Below are 16,741 nucleotides of genomic sequence, written 5' to 3'. Positions count from 1 at the left end.
CTGAGCATATAATGTAAATAAGTATTTCTATTTTATAATGCATCTCTCATTGTTTTCCATCCTAGTGTCTGTCAAACCCGAGCTTATGCAGATTCGAGTTGCGTGCGGAGATGATCTTGCTTGTCAGTAATAGGTTTGTAGTCATTCTGTCAAAGGTGAGTCATGTTCACTGAAGCGTTCGGGGGAAATTGGATCCTCTTTCCATCTGCCAACAGCACCAATGCAGTTTTATCTGCCAGCAGATCACTAAACTGATCCAAGAGTCCTTTGGGCATGTCCATCTCTCGTCTCTTAACTGCTCACGCACTTCTCTCTGCCAGATTTGCGACCTAGATCAGCCTCGCAACATAATCAACAGATGAAACCACCCCATAATCACGGCGAGGCCCCGATAAATATCGCATAAATCTGTCCGTGCTTTACAGTCATTCACCACACAAGTTAATTTGTTGTCTGGCAGGTGCCATGTCAAACCTACAAGCAGTTGGTCTTTCCATGTGCCCTTGACTCTGTCAGTCTTTGTGAACGGTGTTGGGGTCCCTTGTCAGTTGTCAGTTTTGTGAGCAGTGGCCTGCTGGGAGAACAGATGCTGCTGTCTCAATGGCAGACATGTTTACAAGTGCCTAAGTCCAAGTGTTATTAAATATTAGGATTTAAAAATTATTATAATAGGAGAAAGTGTATGTATTTTGTGTTTTCGGGAAAGTTGTAATACCCCTTCATTTTTTTTTTCATCTTTTGTTTTCATCTAAAGTTAAACTACTTTAAAATTACTTTTTTCACTTTAATCTACACTCCATAACACCATACAGACCAAGCAAAAAAAAAGGATTAGGGCAACTTGGCAAATTAATAAAAAATAAAAAACCTGATATTGCATAAGTATTCATACCCAATGCAGTGCTTATTTGAAGCACCTTTTACAGCTCTGCACTGTAAGGTTGGATGGAGTCTGCCTGGTTTTCTCCACATGATGCTTGCAACACGGGTTCATCAGACCAGAGAATCTTGTTTCTCACAATCTGCGAGTCCTTTAGGGGTTTTTTGTTTGTTGTGGCAAATTCCAGATGGGTTTTGATCATGAAGCTCCACTGCAGTGACCATCAGCTTCTTGGTCTCCACTCTGATCAAGACCCTCCTCCATCGATTGCTCAGTTTGGCCAGGAGGCCAGCTCTAGGAAGATTCCTGGTTGTTACAGACTTCTTCCATTAATGGAGGCTACATGTTTATATGAACCAGAAGATTTTCGCTCATATTCAGAACACAAGACATTTTTTGAGTTATCCAAGAGCTTTCTGACCCTGCACAGACAGCAATGCGCAACTACCACGTTCTAGGCCCAGAAAGGTAGTAAGGAAAAGGTTTGCCCCATAATCGACTAACCATTAGTCAACGAGAAGAGGATTGGTCATTAACGGCTGACATCCATATGTTCACCTGACATTCATTAATCTCAAAATGGCTTATCATCTGAAATATGCATGTAGAAGCAACTTTACATGGCAGCTCAATCTAATGTCTAATGTGAAAAAGTGCACTGTTCACGTGTTTGTGCGGAGTGTGGAAGCTGAACAGTAGCATGCTTGGGCTACTGCAGGACAGATGGAGGCACCAGTGTGAGCATTTGCTCTTCATCGTTTTTGGTCATACAGATAACAGTAATGCATCTTTTGTTTCTGTAGAGATTCTACTTTTATTCGTGTGCACTCAGAAAATCAACGAAACGTTGCACTTTTGTAAAATAAAGCAATCAAGATGAGCTTTCTGCCGTCTCGGTCTGTCAACTTGGGCAGTCACTTTGAATCTCTGTGTATTCTTGTAAATGTTTAAATGAACCAATTCAAATAGAAAACAAATATCTTCAGATTTTGTAATACATATGAAACATGCACATGACTTCATATCTTAAACCAAAAACAAGTGTAACAGAAAAAAAGCACTAGTGTAGCAATAAATCAAAACGTTAATGCGGTGTACTTCCTGTTTTCCCCTAACACATTTATATTTATTATATTTGCGTGTGCGCTGTGGCAAGCTTTTTTCTTTTTATCGTGCACTTACTATGTTATGTAGATTGCCCACATTTATATGGTTTATTAATAAAATTGTGACTAATAGTCTACTAATGTTTAAAATGAAGGACTGCTAGTTGACCAGAACAATCTTTAGTCGAGGGCAGCACTAGTATAAGGACATTGTTAAAATAGTCCATGTGACATCAGTGGTTCAACCATAATTTTATGAAGCTATGAGAATACTTTCTGTGTGAAAGAAAACCAATATAACAACTTTATTCAACAACTTACTCTCTTCCCTGTCACGCATGCATGTGGTGCTGCTGACACAGGAGCTGCAATGTTGTGAATACACGTCAAAGATTGACACAGAAGAAAATAGATTGTTGAAAATAGTTATTTTTGTTTTCTTGTTTGACTGGGAACTACATTCGTTCATTTTTTTTTAAAGCAGGTTTATGTTGTACAGTGCAAAAACGTCCAATCAACCTGAACTGGAATTGGGTTTTCACTTTGAATATCTAATTATAATGATGTATTGATGTGTGACTGATGAGCTTTTAAATCCAGTGTAGCATAAACATTGGGTCGTATAGGGGCGAGTTATTGTGAATGGCATCCACAGCTGTGTCCCAGCCTTTTTCAGAATAGTGATCTAGTGCAGAGAGACCACGTCATGATTTAGCACAGGTCTAGTGAACAGGGGTGCTAATGAGAACTTCCTTGCTTTCTGCCCTTTTTAGAAAGTAAAGTCTCTAGAAGGACTTTTTTTTTTACACTACAAACAATGTCCAACAGTGGATATACATAGACCATAGGACAATACTGTAATCTTTGCCTCTTTTTATTTATTATTATTATTATTATTATTTTCTGTCATAACCAACACACCTAAAATTATGTATTGTATTTTAATAATATTTGGTTTCTGGAATAAAATAAACTAATTTCACAGTTAGCATTTTATTTCGTTAAATGTTTTAACATTTAAATAATTGAAAAAAAGAAATCATAAATTACATTTGGAAATGTTTATATTTCAATTTTCGTTGGCTTTATAATCAAATTATTTTCATGGTGCATTTTCATTGATTGAGAGGCATTTGAAACGAGAATGAAAGCATGATTAAAAAGCGTCTTAAGTGTTAAAATGACCGTAACTCATGGCCAGCTCCAGCTGTCATTGTGTTTACGTCTGTTTCTGAGGGGTTTCTAGTGCAGTTCTCCTGCTAATGTGGAACATTTTGTTCGGTGCTTGCAGTTTTAGTGTCATTTCTTAAACCGGATCTGTTTTCCTGCGAGTCAGGAACACTTCGGGATTGTCACTGTGAGTGTCACACAATCTCACCCAGTGTTTTGAGTCAAATGAAACCCAGACACGATATCCTTCAGCCAGCATACAGATCTTTAATAGGGCTTTGTTCCTGGGACTCTCAATGTCCCAGAGCTTTACAGTGAGAGAACCCAAGGCTTTGCACATAGACGTGCACCAGGGGCCTCATTGTCCCTCACAAAATGTTAATGGTCGGAAATGTTAATAATCTGTACATGGGGTTCTGGCCTTTGATGATCTGTTGACGAAACTGATCCGGCAGTTTTGAGTGACTGGTTAATGGCATTCCTCACACTTGCTCTATCATTGGCTGGGGAGAGAATGAAAGTGTCCGGCAGCCCTCAGGGAATCCCAAATGGTCAAGTGCCTTTAACATCCCGGCTTCATGTCGTTTTCCTCCAGCTTTACCACCAGCCCATTTGAGAACCCTTTTTTATCCACACTTTTTTTTTAGCCGTTTGAGGGTCTGGCAGAAGCTCAGTGAGAGGGCGCGAGTGAGCTAACTTTCATTACCGCTGCTGATCCCAGAGGCACTGGAGGCCGATTCAAAACAACACGGCTGCACCCAAAGACCGGACCTCCATTGGGATTGAGTGCAGAAAAACCTCCTGTGAAGGACTCGTTGGATTTTTTTGTTGTGTGTGTGGGTAGAAATATATTTCTACCATGAAGCAAACTTGGGACAAGGGTGTTTTTGAGAACGGCCAGTCAAAAATTCCAGGGAATGTTGGGGAAGCTTCCACTGAACACCTCCAGAGGCAAGTAATGTGTTGCTGTGGGAAAGTAGTTTGTGTTGCATGGAGTACATGTATGTAAAATCAGTTTACTTGTGAGTGTTTTGCCACAGTTGTAGATAAATTACATTTAAGTAGCTAGTACAGTAAGAAGTCTTCTAAACACTTGATGTCACTCGGTTTCTCTCAAGACACCGGGATGATGGATGATGGATTGGTTTGATGAGTGTAACTTGGGAGTTCTTTGCCAGAGTGTAATTCCACTGCAAGTCTGAGCAGTATTACTGTAGCCGAAGGTACTGCAAAAGTAACTATTTTAAATTTAATGCCATATCATTTTAATACAATAAACTGTTTCATTTTTTTACATCAATCTAATACACTTTTATTTGAATGCATTTTTGTATTATATTTTGTTGTCAGTTTACTTTTAAATTGACTATTTTTTTCTTTCTAACATTTGTTTTGTTTTAGCTAACACTGGATATAATTCCTTGGTTCAGTTAATAATAGAGCAGGTAACAAGTCTGATAATACTGAGAGAAAAAAATCCCAGTTTATATACGTGTTTTTTTTTTTCATGTAATTAGTAATAATTATTGCCATTCCTTACTGATAATAATGGAATAAATAATAGTATTTATTGGAAATTGATCTGGTCAAATTTTGTGACAACAGTTAAAAGGACTTAAGAAGGCTACTTAAATTTACATTTATATTCAGTTAAAACAGAAAAGAGTAAGATCATTAAATGTAATTATTAACATTACGGCTTTTATTTATTTTAAAACTGACATTTGAGAAGACAAAGTTGTTAATTTAGCTACAGAAGGTTTTGAAGTTATTTGTTCAGTTGAATTAATTGCAAAATTAACTTATTTAACACTCTTTAAAAAAATCATTCAAGGAAAGTAAACTTATGCTCTAATATGAGTTTTCATGTCTTGCTTGATATATTATCTAAAAGTAAATATTCTCTTTAATGCAAGCACTCAAACATTTTTAAATGTAAAACACTGATTTATTGTAGAAAATAGGAAATGATGGAAGATAACTATTCCCTTTCTTTGTTTTGGCAAGTTGAATCACTTATTAAGAAAACCAAGAAAAGTGAAACACGATGAACTTTTTTTTTTGGGAGTCATGTATGTGGCCCCGCTGAATGTTTTCAGCAGATGTTACTGGTGACAAACTGCTATTTGCTTGTAAAAGATAAATGCACACGGCATGATCAGTGCTGAAGTGTGCATGTGATGACCACATTCCTGCAGCATGCCTCTCTATGAAATCACTTAGCACTGGCATAATTCTAATCATACACAAAACACTTGTGTTCAATACTGTGATTTTGCAGTTAATATGTATTTTGTATTCTAAGCAGTCGTTAAGATGGTTGCATAGGCGAGTTGTCTAAAGAACAACTGATTTTGTTTGAGGAGTACTGCGTAACTTCTAATTACGTGAGATCTAATACTGGCAAACAAAATTAGCCCTGTATACCGGACAAACATGGCAGTAATATGCAGTCTTGAGTGAAACCCCACTGTAGGGTCGCCAGTGGCCGATGTGTAGAATCTCGCAAATCTTCTGTGTGTGTGTGTGTGTGTGTGTGTTACTGACAGAAATGTGGACATAAATATTTTTGCAGCGCTAAAAAGGTGTCCATTTATGGTCGGGCCGTCCACTGATTCTATTTTAACCCATCAACATTCTCTGTTTTTGCACAACTCTTCCTGCGAGCAAGTAAAGGCTGTCTTACGTTGCATCTAACCATTCTACATTTCATTATTGATTTTGTGTGTGTGTCTGTGTGTATATATATATATATATATATATATATGTATATGTGTATATATATATATATATGTATGTGTGTGTGTGTGTATATGTATATGTGTGTATGGAAAAAAAAGTATAAACAGGGTTTAAGTAATTCACCCTTCCACAAATGTGGTTCCTCTTCTGTAAGTCACTTTAAATGTGATGTAAATTACTATTTTTTTTTGTGAGCCCATTGGCAGATAAATGTTTGTTCTTTTGTAATCATAATCTCGCTCTATTTTGATCAGTTTCACAGAAAACAAGACTTATGTCATTTTGCTACTTGATTAAAGAATCCTTAGACATATGCACTGGAAAACAAAGTGAAGATAAAATTAAGATCAGTTCAGAAAGCGCAGTAAAAGTTATTTCCATATTCATTGCAAATGTAACTTTTTTTTTTTTACAATGAATTAAAAATCAGTAGAGAATTATTGGAAGTTTATTTTCAAACCTTGAAGTTTTACTAATACAGCGCATTGGGTTTCTTTAATTTTCTTTACGTAGTCTTAAAGGTCTTAAATATACCTTCATAAACCCTGCTAAAACCATTGTCAAACATTGATATATTTAAGCAACAATAGATATATTCAGGATTTTTCAAGCAAGTTGTAAAAGATTTTAAAGTAAACTTAATCTCTCAAGTTTACAGCATTTGCATTGTTGTGTGAAACGGAAATATTTGTATTTATAAACACTTCAAACACTATCAAAATTAATCTGATCGTCGTCGTGATTTTAAAAGTGACTATTATAATTTTGAGAAATCTCGGTCATAATAAGGTTAATTGTTAAACAGCCCCTTCCAGGTTGGCTCCTGCATTAAACCCTGGGCTGCCTGTGTGTAGATCTTCGCAGCCAGTGCAAGGACGTGGGCTCTGACAGTGCGCTGAAAGATGGGGTATTTTTGATGGATTGTTTTTTAATAGCGCTGTGGGCCGCAGCATTAGAGCTGGTATTGTCAGGATGTATCAGGGCTTTTTCCTCTCGTCCGCTGCACAGTATCGCTCCCTCTCTTTTCCCATATATCCCTCCTCAGCTGCTCTCTCTATATCACTCTGCCAGCCCGACCCAAAGGGGGAAGTTGCCTCGTACCCCCGGGAACGTGAAGGCTGATGGGAGTCCCAGACGCCATTCTGGTTTATAGCACTTCTGAGTTTTCCGGATACTGCTGTAAACTGCCGTGTGAATATGCCCCTGGAAAGGTACATTTGTGTTTTTTGTTTTTTTTCTTTCGTTTGTTTCACTTTTTTCGACTGCAGTGATGGTTGTTGGTGTTGTTTGACCACTGAACAGTTGGATCCAGAAGTTTCAAACCATTTCTTTAGCGATGGCCCGAGCGCTGTGTTGACCTTGGCTCTTCATAGCAAGCGTGTTTGCTGGTATTACAAGGGATGCTTAAATCACAACTGGGAAATATGTTGTGAATGCCTTTGTCCCTTCAGCTCTTAAGACTACCGGCTATCGGTTGCCTTTTGTCATTAGCTACATATGAAGGCATATGGTAACACAATGCTGCATGGAAACACTTGAGCTGTTTGATGTGTAGATGCAACAGGAGAGGCCTTTACAATTCTAAAATGACAGAAAAGAGCTGAACTTGAGTCCGTTCGTTGGTTCTGGGACAACATTTTCGTCAAAGTCTAAAAGTTAGGAGGTAAGAAAGGTGACCATGTCTGTATTGGGTTCAAATGGGCTTATAAGATCTCTAACTGGCCTTGCTAAGCTAACTGTTGCATTGCTGTTGTAGTTCTTTATAGATGTTGGGCAACACTGGATGTTGGGAATGGCTTCCAATCATAAATTCATTCCCAATGTCCACAACATGGTTTCCATTGTCCAGATCAGTGGTTCTCAATTCCAGTACTCGCGCCCCCAGCTCTGCATATTCTGCATGTCTCTATTATTTAACACACCTGATCGTAGTCATCAGCTCGTTAGAAACGAGCTCCGTGCATGAACTGTGTTCCGATTGAAATGGTCCCTACTTAGTGTTCACTGAGTAGGGAAATCTGTTGAAGTTTACTTGCAGTCGAATAGAACAAACGTCTGAAGTGATGCATTCAAAATGTGCAGAGTGAGGGGTCAAGAGAACTGGAATTGAGAACCGCATACTGTAGACAATGGCGTACAAATAGGCAAAACCGGTTGTCATTGAAGAACTTAATTCGCAACCAAATAACCAATGATTTCTGAACATTTGTGAAAAGGTTTTATCATCATGTGACAAGAAACAGAATGTCGATGCTATCATTAGCTTCATGTTTAGTAATAAGGTTGTCAAGCAATTAAACACTGCAATATAATTTGTTGTATAGGTGTACAGTCATCAACAAAGAGAATAATATCTACTTCAAACATTTACAAAAATAACTAAGTTTAAGATTTTCGACTTTATTTTATTTGTTTTAAAGCTACAAATACATGTTTGTGTGACATCGGCAAACTGGCGAAACATCTTTATTCTTCCATTCACTGCGTCGCCTTCTGATATCTCTGTGATCTTCAGTTCACTTTTACTTCTGACACCATTTGGCTGTATCCTGAGGTTCACACCGTACGTCTGAATGTGCTTTGCTTCCTGCTGTGGCTTGGATCACATGAGTTTATTCAGGAAAGTGTTATCTCTCAAATATCAGCACTCGCCCTTTCAGCAACTATAAGATTGGTGCTGTCAGCTGCTTTGATCGATGAACAATGGAAAAAAACTAACAGCGATTAAATTATCAAAACCAGTTTGGTTGGTTAAATTGGGAAGTGTTAGTGTTTGGAATGACATCGACACAAGTGCGATTTCCTTCACATCCACGGACAAATGCAACAAATACAGTGTGAAAAGATTTGTAGACAAGGCGCCAGTTTAGCTTGGTGAAAAAGTGTTAGGCTTGGCCCTCAGCGGGTGTCAACCGCTATCAGCCTATTTGTGGTGACACTTATTTGTTTCCATCTTTGCAGAACTGTGGGATTCCCATAGTTGCGTTGAGGTTCAGGCCTCTGGGCATGTGTTCATTGCTTTGTTGACACGTAGAAACAACTGGGCTAATCTAGAAGTTAAAGTTTGACAGTTTTATGGCACTAGCAACTTCTGCTGTTTCACTTAAAGGACATTTCTGAACTTGGAACTAATATTTTTGGAAGCAAAAGGAACTCCAGAAATTCTGAATTTAAAAGTACATCACAACATTGCATTGGGGATATAATGACAACATGTATAATTGTATGAAATAACTTGCTTAAAGGGGTCATATGATGCTTTTTTAAAAGATAATTATTTTGTGTGTTTGGAATATGTTGACATGCTTTTAATGTTCAAAAAACAATTTTTCAAAAACTGTACATTATTGTAGCTCATCTATGCCCCGCCTCTCTCAAACACGTCCCTCCTTCTGACAAGCACAGTCTGCTCTGATTGGCCAACTGACCTAATGTATTGTGATTGGCCGAACACTGCAAGTACTCATTGTAAATGAACCACCCCTTTCCATAATCACAAGCTTCAAAATAAATGTAAAGAGGGTTAATAAAGTATTTAGTTTTACCTTAAGTTCAAGCGTGGAAGTGTAACAGTCGCATGACAGACACATTGATGAAGCTCGTATGTGTTTGCAGTACACAAGCCACGGATGGTTAAGACTGCTGACTCACTCACACTGTCACTCACTCTCTCTCTCTCTCTCTCTCTCACTTACACTCTCATTCATTCTCTCACTAACTCTCACTCACACTCATTCACTCACTCACACTGTCACTCACTCTCACTCTGTCACTCGCTCACACTCTCTCACTCACTCACTCGCTCACACTCTCATTCGCTCACACTGTCTCTCTCTCACTCGCTCACACTGTCACTCACACTCTCTCACTCACTCACTAACACTGTCACTCTCACACTCAGTCACTCGCTCCCACTCACTCACACACTCTCTCTCACTCGCTCACACTGTCACTCACTCACTCTCTCTCACTCGCTCACACTGTCACTCACTCACTCTCTCTCACTCGCTCACACTGTCACTCACTCACTCTCTCTCACTCGCTCAAACTGTCACTCACTCACTCTCTCTCACTCGCTCACACTGTCACTCACTCTCTCTCTCTCTCTCTCTCTCTCTCTCTCTCTCTCTCACACACACACAATGCGCAAATGGGAGTGTTCAAGCGAGGCATTGTAGGGGGGCGTGGCAGACTTTGATAAAGAATATCTTTTTGGATTTGAGACTTTATTCTTTGCTACTTTACAGATCTTCTTTATCCACCAAGAGCTTGTGACACTCCAAAGAGAAAAGAAAATGTATAATCGCATCATGTGACCCATTAAAAAAATCTTTCGTTAATTTGTTCATTCTATTTTTATGTTGTTCTATCCGTATATCGATTTTTTTTTTTGATTGTTCGTTCCTTCTATCTATATATCTCATTTATCTATTGTTCATTTGTTACATCTATCATTAGTTTTATGTATCGTCCTGTCATTCTGTCAATATATATCTAATGTTAGTTTTTCCCATCTATTGTTATTACCTATAAATCTAAATACATATGTATAATTATATTTTGAACTGGGAAGCAGAAAAAACCCCAATAATAATAAATATATAAAAATAAACCTATATTTTAAATAAGCCAAATACTTGACCCTGAGGTCTGATGGAAATTCTCTGCTTTATGTATCATTTGTGGCTTAATCAAATAAATAGTGCCAACTCATCCACCCCCAAGTGGATGAGTTTTTATTTTTATAAAAAAACTGCATCTGATGCCATCAGAAATGGGAAGTCAGCCCTGGTAACTGCTTCACACCAACCCCGATGCGGTTTCTCTTTTCAGAAAGTGCTCGATGTGACGTCACTGACAGCTCTATATCTGTCTGATTGAATTATTTGTAATGAGCTCTGCTGTTGTGGTCGTCCTGCTGTGTGCCCAACATATGCTGAGAAACACGTCAGCCAAGTGAAAAGGTCCCTGGGTAAACGTTGTCTAAAATTAAAGGAGGTGTTTATCCGAGTTTAATTGGACGTCTGTCCCCAAGCAGAATCGAGGCATGAGGCAAGTCTGCCTATAAACTAGATTTAGCCTTTATTTGATTGTTAAAATACAAGGTCCTCCAGGGACAGAAGTAAAAATCATTGCCATGCTGCTGTAGGTACATTCAGTGTTCAATGTAAAAAAATTTTGGCATTGTGTGTCTGTCTGATAACCCTTGACAATACTATATCACATTTCACATTAAAGTCAATATGGTTTCCTCAACTTTATCTCAGTGCTTCCTTTAGGTTCCTTTCCTATTTTGTCCACCACATCCCAATCAGTTAATGACCCTTAATCCTGTATGCTCCTTTTAACTCCAATATATTATCCTTTTTAAAAAAAAGAAAAAAGGGGGGGTTCTGTCTATAATTTACATTCATTATTAAGTCATGTTAGACCTTTATACCTATATATGTATGTGTATATATATATATATATGTGTGTGTATGTTTTTTTTTTTTTTACACATTATACTTTTTCCCCATTTAAAAGAAACTCAATTATTAATCATGGTTAGTTAACTTAAGACACTTAGTGCTTGAGATTCAGGTTTATTATTTTGGGACTCCTCTCGGCTAAAAGTGACAATTATTATAATTACACTTATTAATAGGTTCTCTGGTAAATAAACTGTTATCATTCTCTCATGCTTGGCACCATCACACGTCGAGAATAACCGTAAGCCATTTTCATCATAATTAGTGTTTCAGATCAAGGTTGATTGAATTTCTAACACCTCGTGTGCTCTATGAAATCTTTACAGGGTTTAGTATAGGCTTGTAAGTGTTAAGTACTGTGCTAAATATTCCTTTTGTTGCTTTTTGTTTTATGGTGTTTTCACACATTCTCTCTTATCAGGACTTCAGTATAGCCGTGTTTCCACTGCTGGATCTAAATAAAGTGCCAGGTAAAAAAAAAATGCCCCTCAGAAAGCCCCTGCTGGCGAGGTACTACTTTTTTTCAAAGTTCCGGAACTTTGGGGGGCGGGACTTGGGCGCTAACCATGCTGATTGGTTGAGTTCACGCAGCATTGTGATTTCAACCCCCATTTATTCGGATCATTTTCAAAATATTACTGTTATTGTCTCATGAAATGTAATTTTAAAAGTATTTCCGGCCAGAATGTAGTTGTTTAAAACTCAAATCTATGGTTTATTTATAAAGACAGCGCCTATTTAAAAATGTGTTTCGCAGATCTCAGAAATGGCCAGCTCTTAAGTGGTTAAACATAACATATAATTCGTTTTGGGTAAATCTAACAGGTAATCTTAGGTCTGTATTCAATTTATCTATAAGTTAAAATGAAAAAAAATATATATATATACACATACATTTCCCTGAACTAAGTACATTGCTGCGGCTATAACTATGTTCAATTGAAAATGAAAGGAGGCAGTGGTATTTGATATCCTATTTCGTTTTATTGTAAATCTACAGTGAGGAAAATAGCAGTAGCCAAGGTGAGCTGACTGATGTTATCAAGTACGCTGCTGTTTGCAGAATTACTGGATTTGCATCGTCGCGGACATCACACTTCGGAGTCGAATGCGCAAAGTCTGAACTACAGAGGAAGTCCAAAACTTGGTGTACTTAGTATTGAGAAAAGCACCTACAGTAGACCTACATCATCAGTCTATTTGCCTAATCTTTATGGTACTTTAGACCGCAGTGGAAACGCAGAAAGCAACAGGTCTGGTACAATTGTTCTGGGTAATTTCGGTGGAAACGTGGCATATGTCGTCAAATGGTACTTTAAGTTCAGCTAAAACAGATGTGGCCTGACCAAAGAAAGTTCAGGGCTCACCAATGTGCTTTTATCAGCTAACGACCCCAAGATAATTCTGTCATGTTTTCAGGTAATACAACAATTTAAGCTGTGTTGAGCATCAATGGAGAAAGACAATAGTCAAAATGTGAAAGTAAATATTCTAAATAGTGTACCATCAACTAGATGGGAGTAACTGACTGACTGAAGTGTGCTGGACATTCCTCTGGACGGCTTTTAAAAACTAGTGAAACCAAAGAGCCCTATGTGGGAACACCGTCTCTTGTCAGCAGGTGATTGTTTGTTTATCACTAAATGGCACATTCAGACGAGACACACGCCTATGTTTCCCTTCATCAGTTATATACTGCCTCCACCTGTTTCCTCGTGGTGCGACTTGACACTTCTAGGCCCTAAATTCTCGCTTTATTAATTCTAAACTCTGTCAAGTCATGGCTGATTTGTGGTGTATTCAGATACAGATCAACATACAATATGTGATGAGTAATCTTCTTTTTCCATACTGAGCCAGTGTAAGGTTCATCCACATGTGAAAGAGAGACGGGCCTGCCAGCAGGTTGCACTGAGGTCTCATGGTCTGGCCAGGTGCTCGGTGTATAAATTACCAGGCAGGGCAGCTCCCACTGCAATGCCCACATTTGCCAGCAGGTGCTCTGAAGGGAAGAAAACAGCAGGGGTCCATATATTTTAATACTGGCCATATGTAATTTTAGATCCTAACTGCTGCCGACGTTAATGGAAAGCAATGCCTGATATTCCTTATGGACTAACAGCGGCGTTCGTCTCTGATCACATGACCCCCGTCTATAGTGTGTACTGTGTGTCCAACATTTTGTTGACTTGCTGACAGTTGAAAATAGGTTACCTTTCGATCGCTGCCAAGACGGCGGTAGCCGGTAGCTTTTGTTTAGCAAGCTGGATAAACGAGGAGGATCGAAATTTATTGAACAATCATCCCATAATACACATCGACACTCACTGTTAAACAGTTTTTATGATTTTTAATGGAAGTTGTTATCTTAAATATATCATCTGTTCACATTCATGAGTAAAGATGACCATTTATTTTTTTATCATAAATGGGAAGAAAATCAGACAAATACATGAAATATTCCTATAAACACTGTTTAACAGTCAGAAAAGCCAATACAAACACACAACTATAGAACAGACCACACATGCTTGAAGCCCCAGAGGGCTTGAAGATTAATTTAGAGCGCATGTTTTACAGCGACTTTACAGACCCTGTGACAGCTTGTCTTTCTCTGAGACTCCATATGATATTCCTCGTAACACAACCCCAGCCGGCCATGCCAAAACAACTCCTCACCATATTAGCAACAAAATTAATAGATGAAGGAGTGTTGGGATGATCTGAAAAGTAATGGGAACAGCATAAAACCTGTCAGGTTTGCCTAAGAGTATTAATTACTAGTTTGTTATACAGTTACAATTTCTTCTTTTACATGTTGAACACCGAGTGATGCTAACTCATTGCTAAAACGGCACTAGCCATAGTAGCATTCGTGTTTAGGTGTCTGTTAAGTCCGTTGCACATGGTTCTAAATGTAGACTACAAACACGTGTATTTGATGAAGTAGCTTTAGCATTAGTGTTTATGTTTTAGTCAACTGTGTAAGTTAACAAGGTTCTACGTGAGCTTTGTTTTTGATGCATTAGCATATAGCTTTAATGTCTGTGTTTTAGTCCATTATGCAAATTGTTAACAAGGTTCTACATAAGGACTACAAATACTATGAGGATGCAAGTTGATGTGCTTGGTGAAGTAGCATTAGCATAGTAGCAACCATTTGTGTTTTGTTCAACTTTGCATGCGAACACTGTTTTAGAGAAGTACTACAAGTACCACAAGGACTTGACTTTATGTGCTTGATTAATTAGAAAACCATTGTAGTCTTTATATAGAAGCTTTCTAGCAGCTTTTCTATAAATTATATATGCAACACATGTAGAACTGGTTTTCTATTAGCTTTCCAAATTAACATCATGATGAGTTCTATTTCAAAATACTTTTTTATTTGTATTTTAGTTATTATAGAGGAGACACACACATTCATGTTTGATCATTGAAAACCCGAATTTACATTCTGAAACCGTTTCCTACAGGGTTTTAAAAGTGTTTCACAACAGCTTCTTTCTACGCCACATCTCTTCTGACTCAAACTCAGTGTGCACATGTCAAACATTGTTTCGTTTAGCACAGTGGGGAAGCCAACCCTGTGCTTCTGGTGTCATTAGCTGAACTTGATAAGATGACCAAAAAAGCTAAAGCTTCCCTCTGGAGGCAGTCTGAGAGGATGACACAGCTGCAGGTTGGCGTTGATTGTCTGTGGGGTGGGATGTGTGAAGGTATGGGCTATTCGTGTTCATTCACAATGTAAATATCAGGCAGATGTATGAAGAGTGAGTCATGTAGACATTTTAAGGGTTGAGGTGACTCATGTCCACCCACAGTCAATCTTGCATAACACCCAAAACATCACTGACGAACAAGAACTCAGGAAGACCTGCTGTTTCTTTAAAACACCACAATGAAGATGCAACAAACAAGTTACTGGAATGTATTTAAACCCTTATACTGTTTTTTTTTTTTTTTTTTTTTTTTTTTTTTTTAAACAAAAGTTTTATATATTTATATTTCAATGAATGACTTTAGTCAAGTGGTGTAACCTATTTATTTATTTATTTTAAATGTTAAGGTCATACATACATATATATATATATATGACAATACTTCTTATATTCTCTCTGGGGTCTGGTTAGTTTCCTGGCCAGTGCTTTTGGCAGTGTGGGCAGGTGCCAAATTCTGCTGGAAAATGAAATCAGCATCTCCAAAAAGCTGGTCAGCAGAAGGAAGCATGAAGTGCTCCAAGATCTCTTGGTAAACAGGTGCAGTGCCTTTGGTTTTCAAAAAACACAATAGACCAACACCAGCAGATGACATTGCACCCCAAATCATCACAGACTGTGGAAACTTAACACTGGACTTCAAGCAACTTGGGCTATGAGCTTCTCTACCCTTCCTCCAGACTCTAGGACCTTGATTTCCAAATGAAATACAAAACTTGCTCTCATCTGAAAAGAGGACTTTGGACCACTGGGCAACAATCCAGTTCTTCTTCTCCTTAGCCCAGGTAAGACGCCTCTGACGTTGTCTTTGGTTCAGGAATGGCTTAACAAGAGAAATACGGCAACAGTAGCCAAATTCCTTTACACATCTGTGTGTGGTGGCTCTTGATGCCTTGACCCCAGCCTCAGTCCCTCAGTCAATTCACTCCAATTCTTGAATCGATTTTGCTTGACAATCCTCAAAAGGCTGCGGTTCTCTCGGTTGGTTGTGCATCTTTTTCTTCCACACTTTTTCCTTCCACTCAACTTTCTGTAAAAATGCTTGGATACAGCACTCTGTGAACAGCCAGCTTCTTTGGCAATTAATGTTTGTGGCTTACCCTCCTTGTGAAGGAGGTCAATGATTGTCTTCTGGACAACTTGTCAGGTCAGCAGTCTTCCCCATGATTGTGTAACCTAGAGAGACCATTTTAAAAGCTCAGGAAACCTTTGCAGGTGTTTTGAGTTGATGAGCTGATTGGCATGTCACCATATACTAATTATTTTTGTTAAATGTGAGCCAAAATCAAAACAATTAAAGGAACCAAAAACTTAAACTACTTCAGTCTATGTGCATTGAATTTATTTAATACACGAGTTTCAGAATTTGAGTTAAATTACTGAACTAAATGAACTTTTCAACGAAATTCTAATCTATTGAGATGCACCTGTATATATATTTCCAAATGAAGTTTTAGAATCAAATATGATATTTTAAAAGCCACTTTAGCACATTTTAAACTCGTAAAAAAAAAAAGATTATGTATAAAATATTTTGACATTTCTAATGATATAATACTATAATTCTAAATTACATTTTTTAGAAATATTTTTATCTAATTAATAACGTTTATTAAGCAATACCGAAGTCATATTCACAACATTTTTAAAAAA

The 16,741-nt window shown here is 37.9% G+C and overlaps 1 protein-coding gene across 2 annotated transcripts in view; it reads left to right on the top strand.

The window, feature by feature from the left end:
• The first annotated feature begins 3,412 nt into the window (after positions 1–3,412).
• The window catches only part of LOC113065078 (RNA-binding protein 20-like), a 52,612-nt gene continuing 39,283 nt past the window's right edge, over positions 3,413–16,741 (top strand). Inside the window, exon 1 of one of the 2 annotated variants that reach the window (XM_026236208.1) lies at positions 3,413–4,107. In XM_026236208.1, coding sequence (XP_026091993.1) covers positions 4,016–4,107 — 92 coding nt within the window. In that variant the 5' untranslated portion in view covers positions 3,413–4,015. Of the gene's footprint in view, positions 4,108–6,795; positions 7,110–16,741 lie in introns of those variants that run through there. The other variant, XM_026236209.1, reaches the window with a different exon arrangement.

Source organism: Carassius auratus, chromosome 47, assembly GCF_003368295.1.
Source record: "Carassius auratus strain Wakin chromosome 47, ASM336829v1, whole genome shotgun sequence".
Taxonomy (NCBI): Eukaryota; Metazoa; Chordata; class Actinopteri; order Cypriniformes; family Cyprinidae; genus Carassius; species Carassius auratus.
This window is presented reverse-complemented; position numbering and strand designations above follow the sequence as displayed.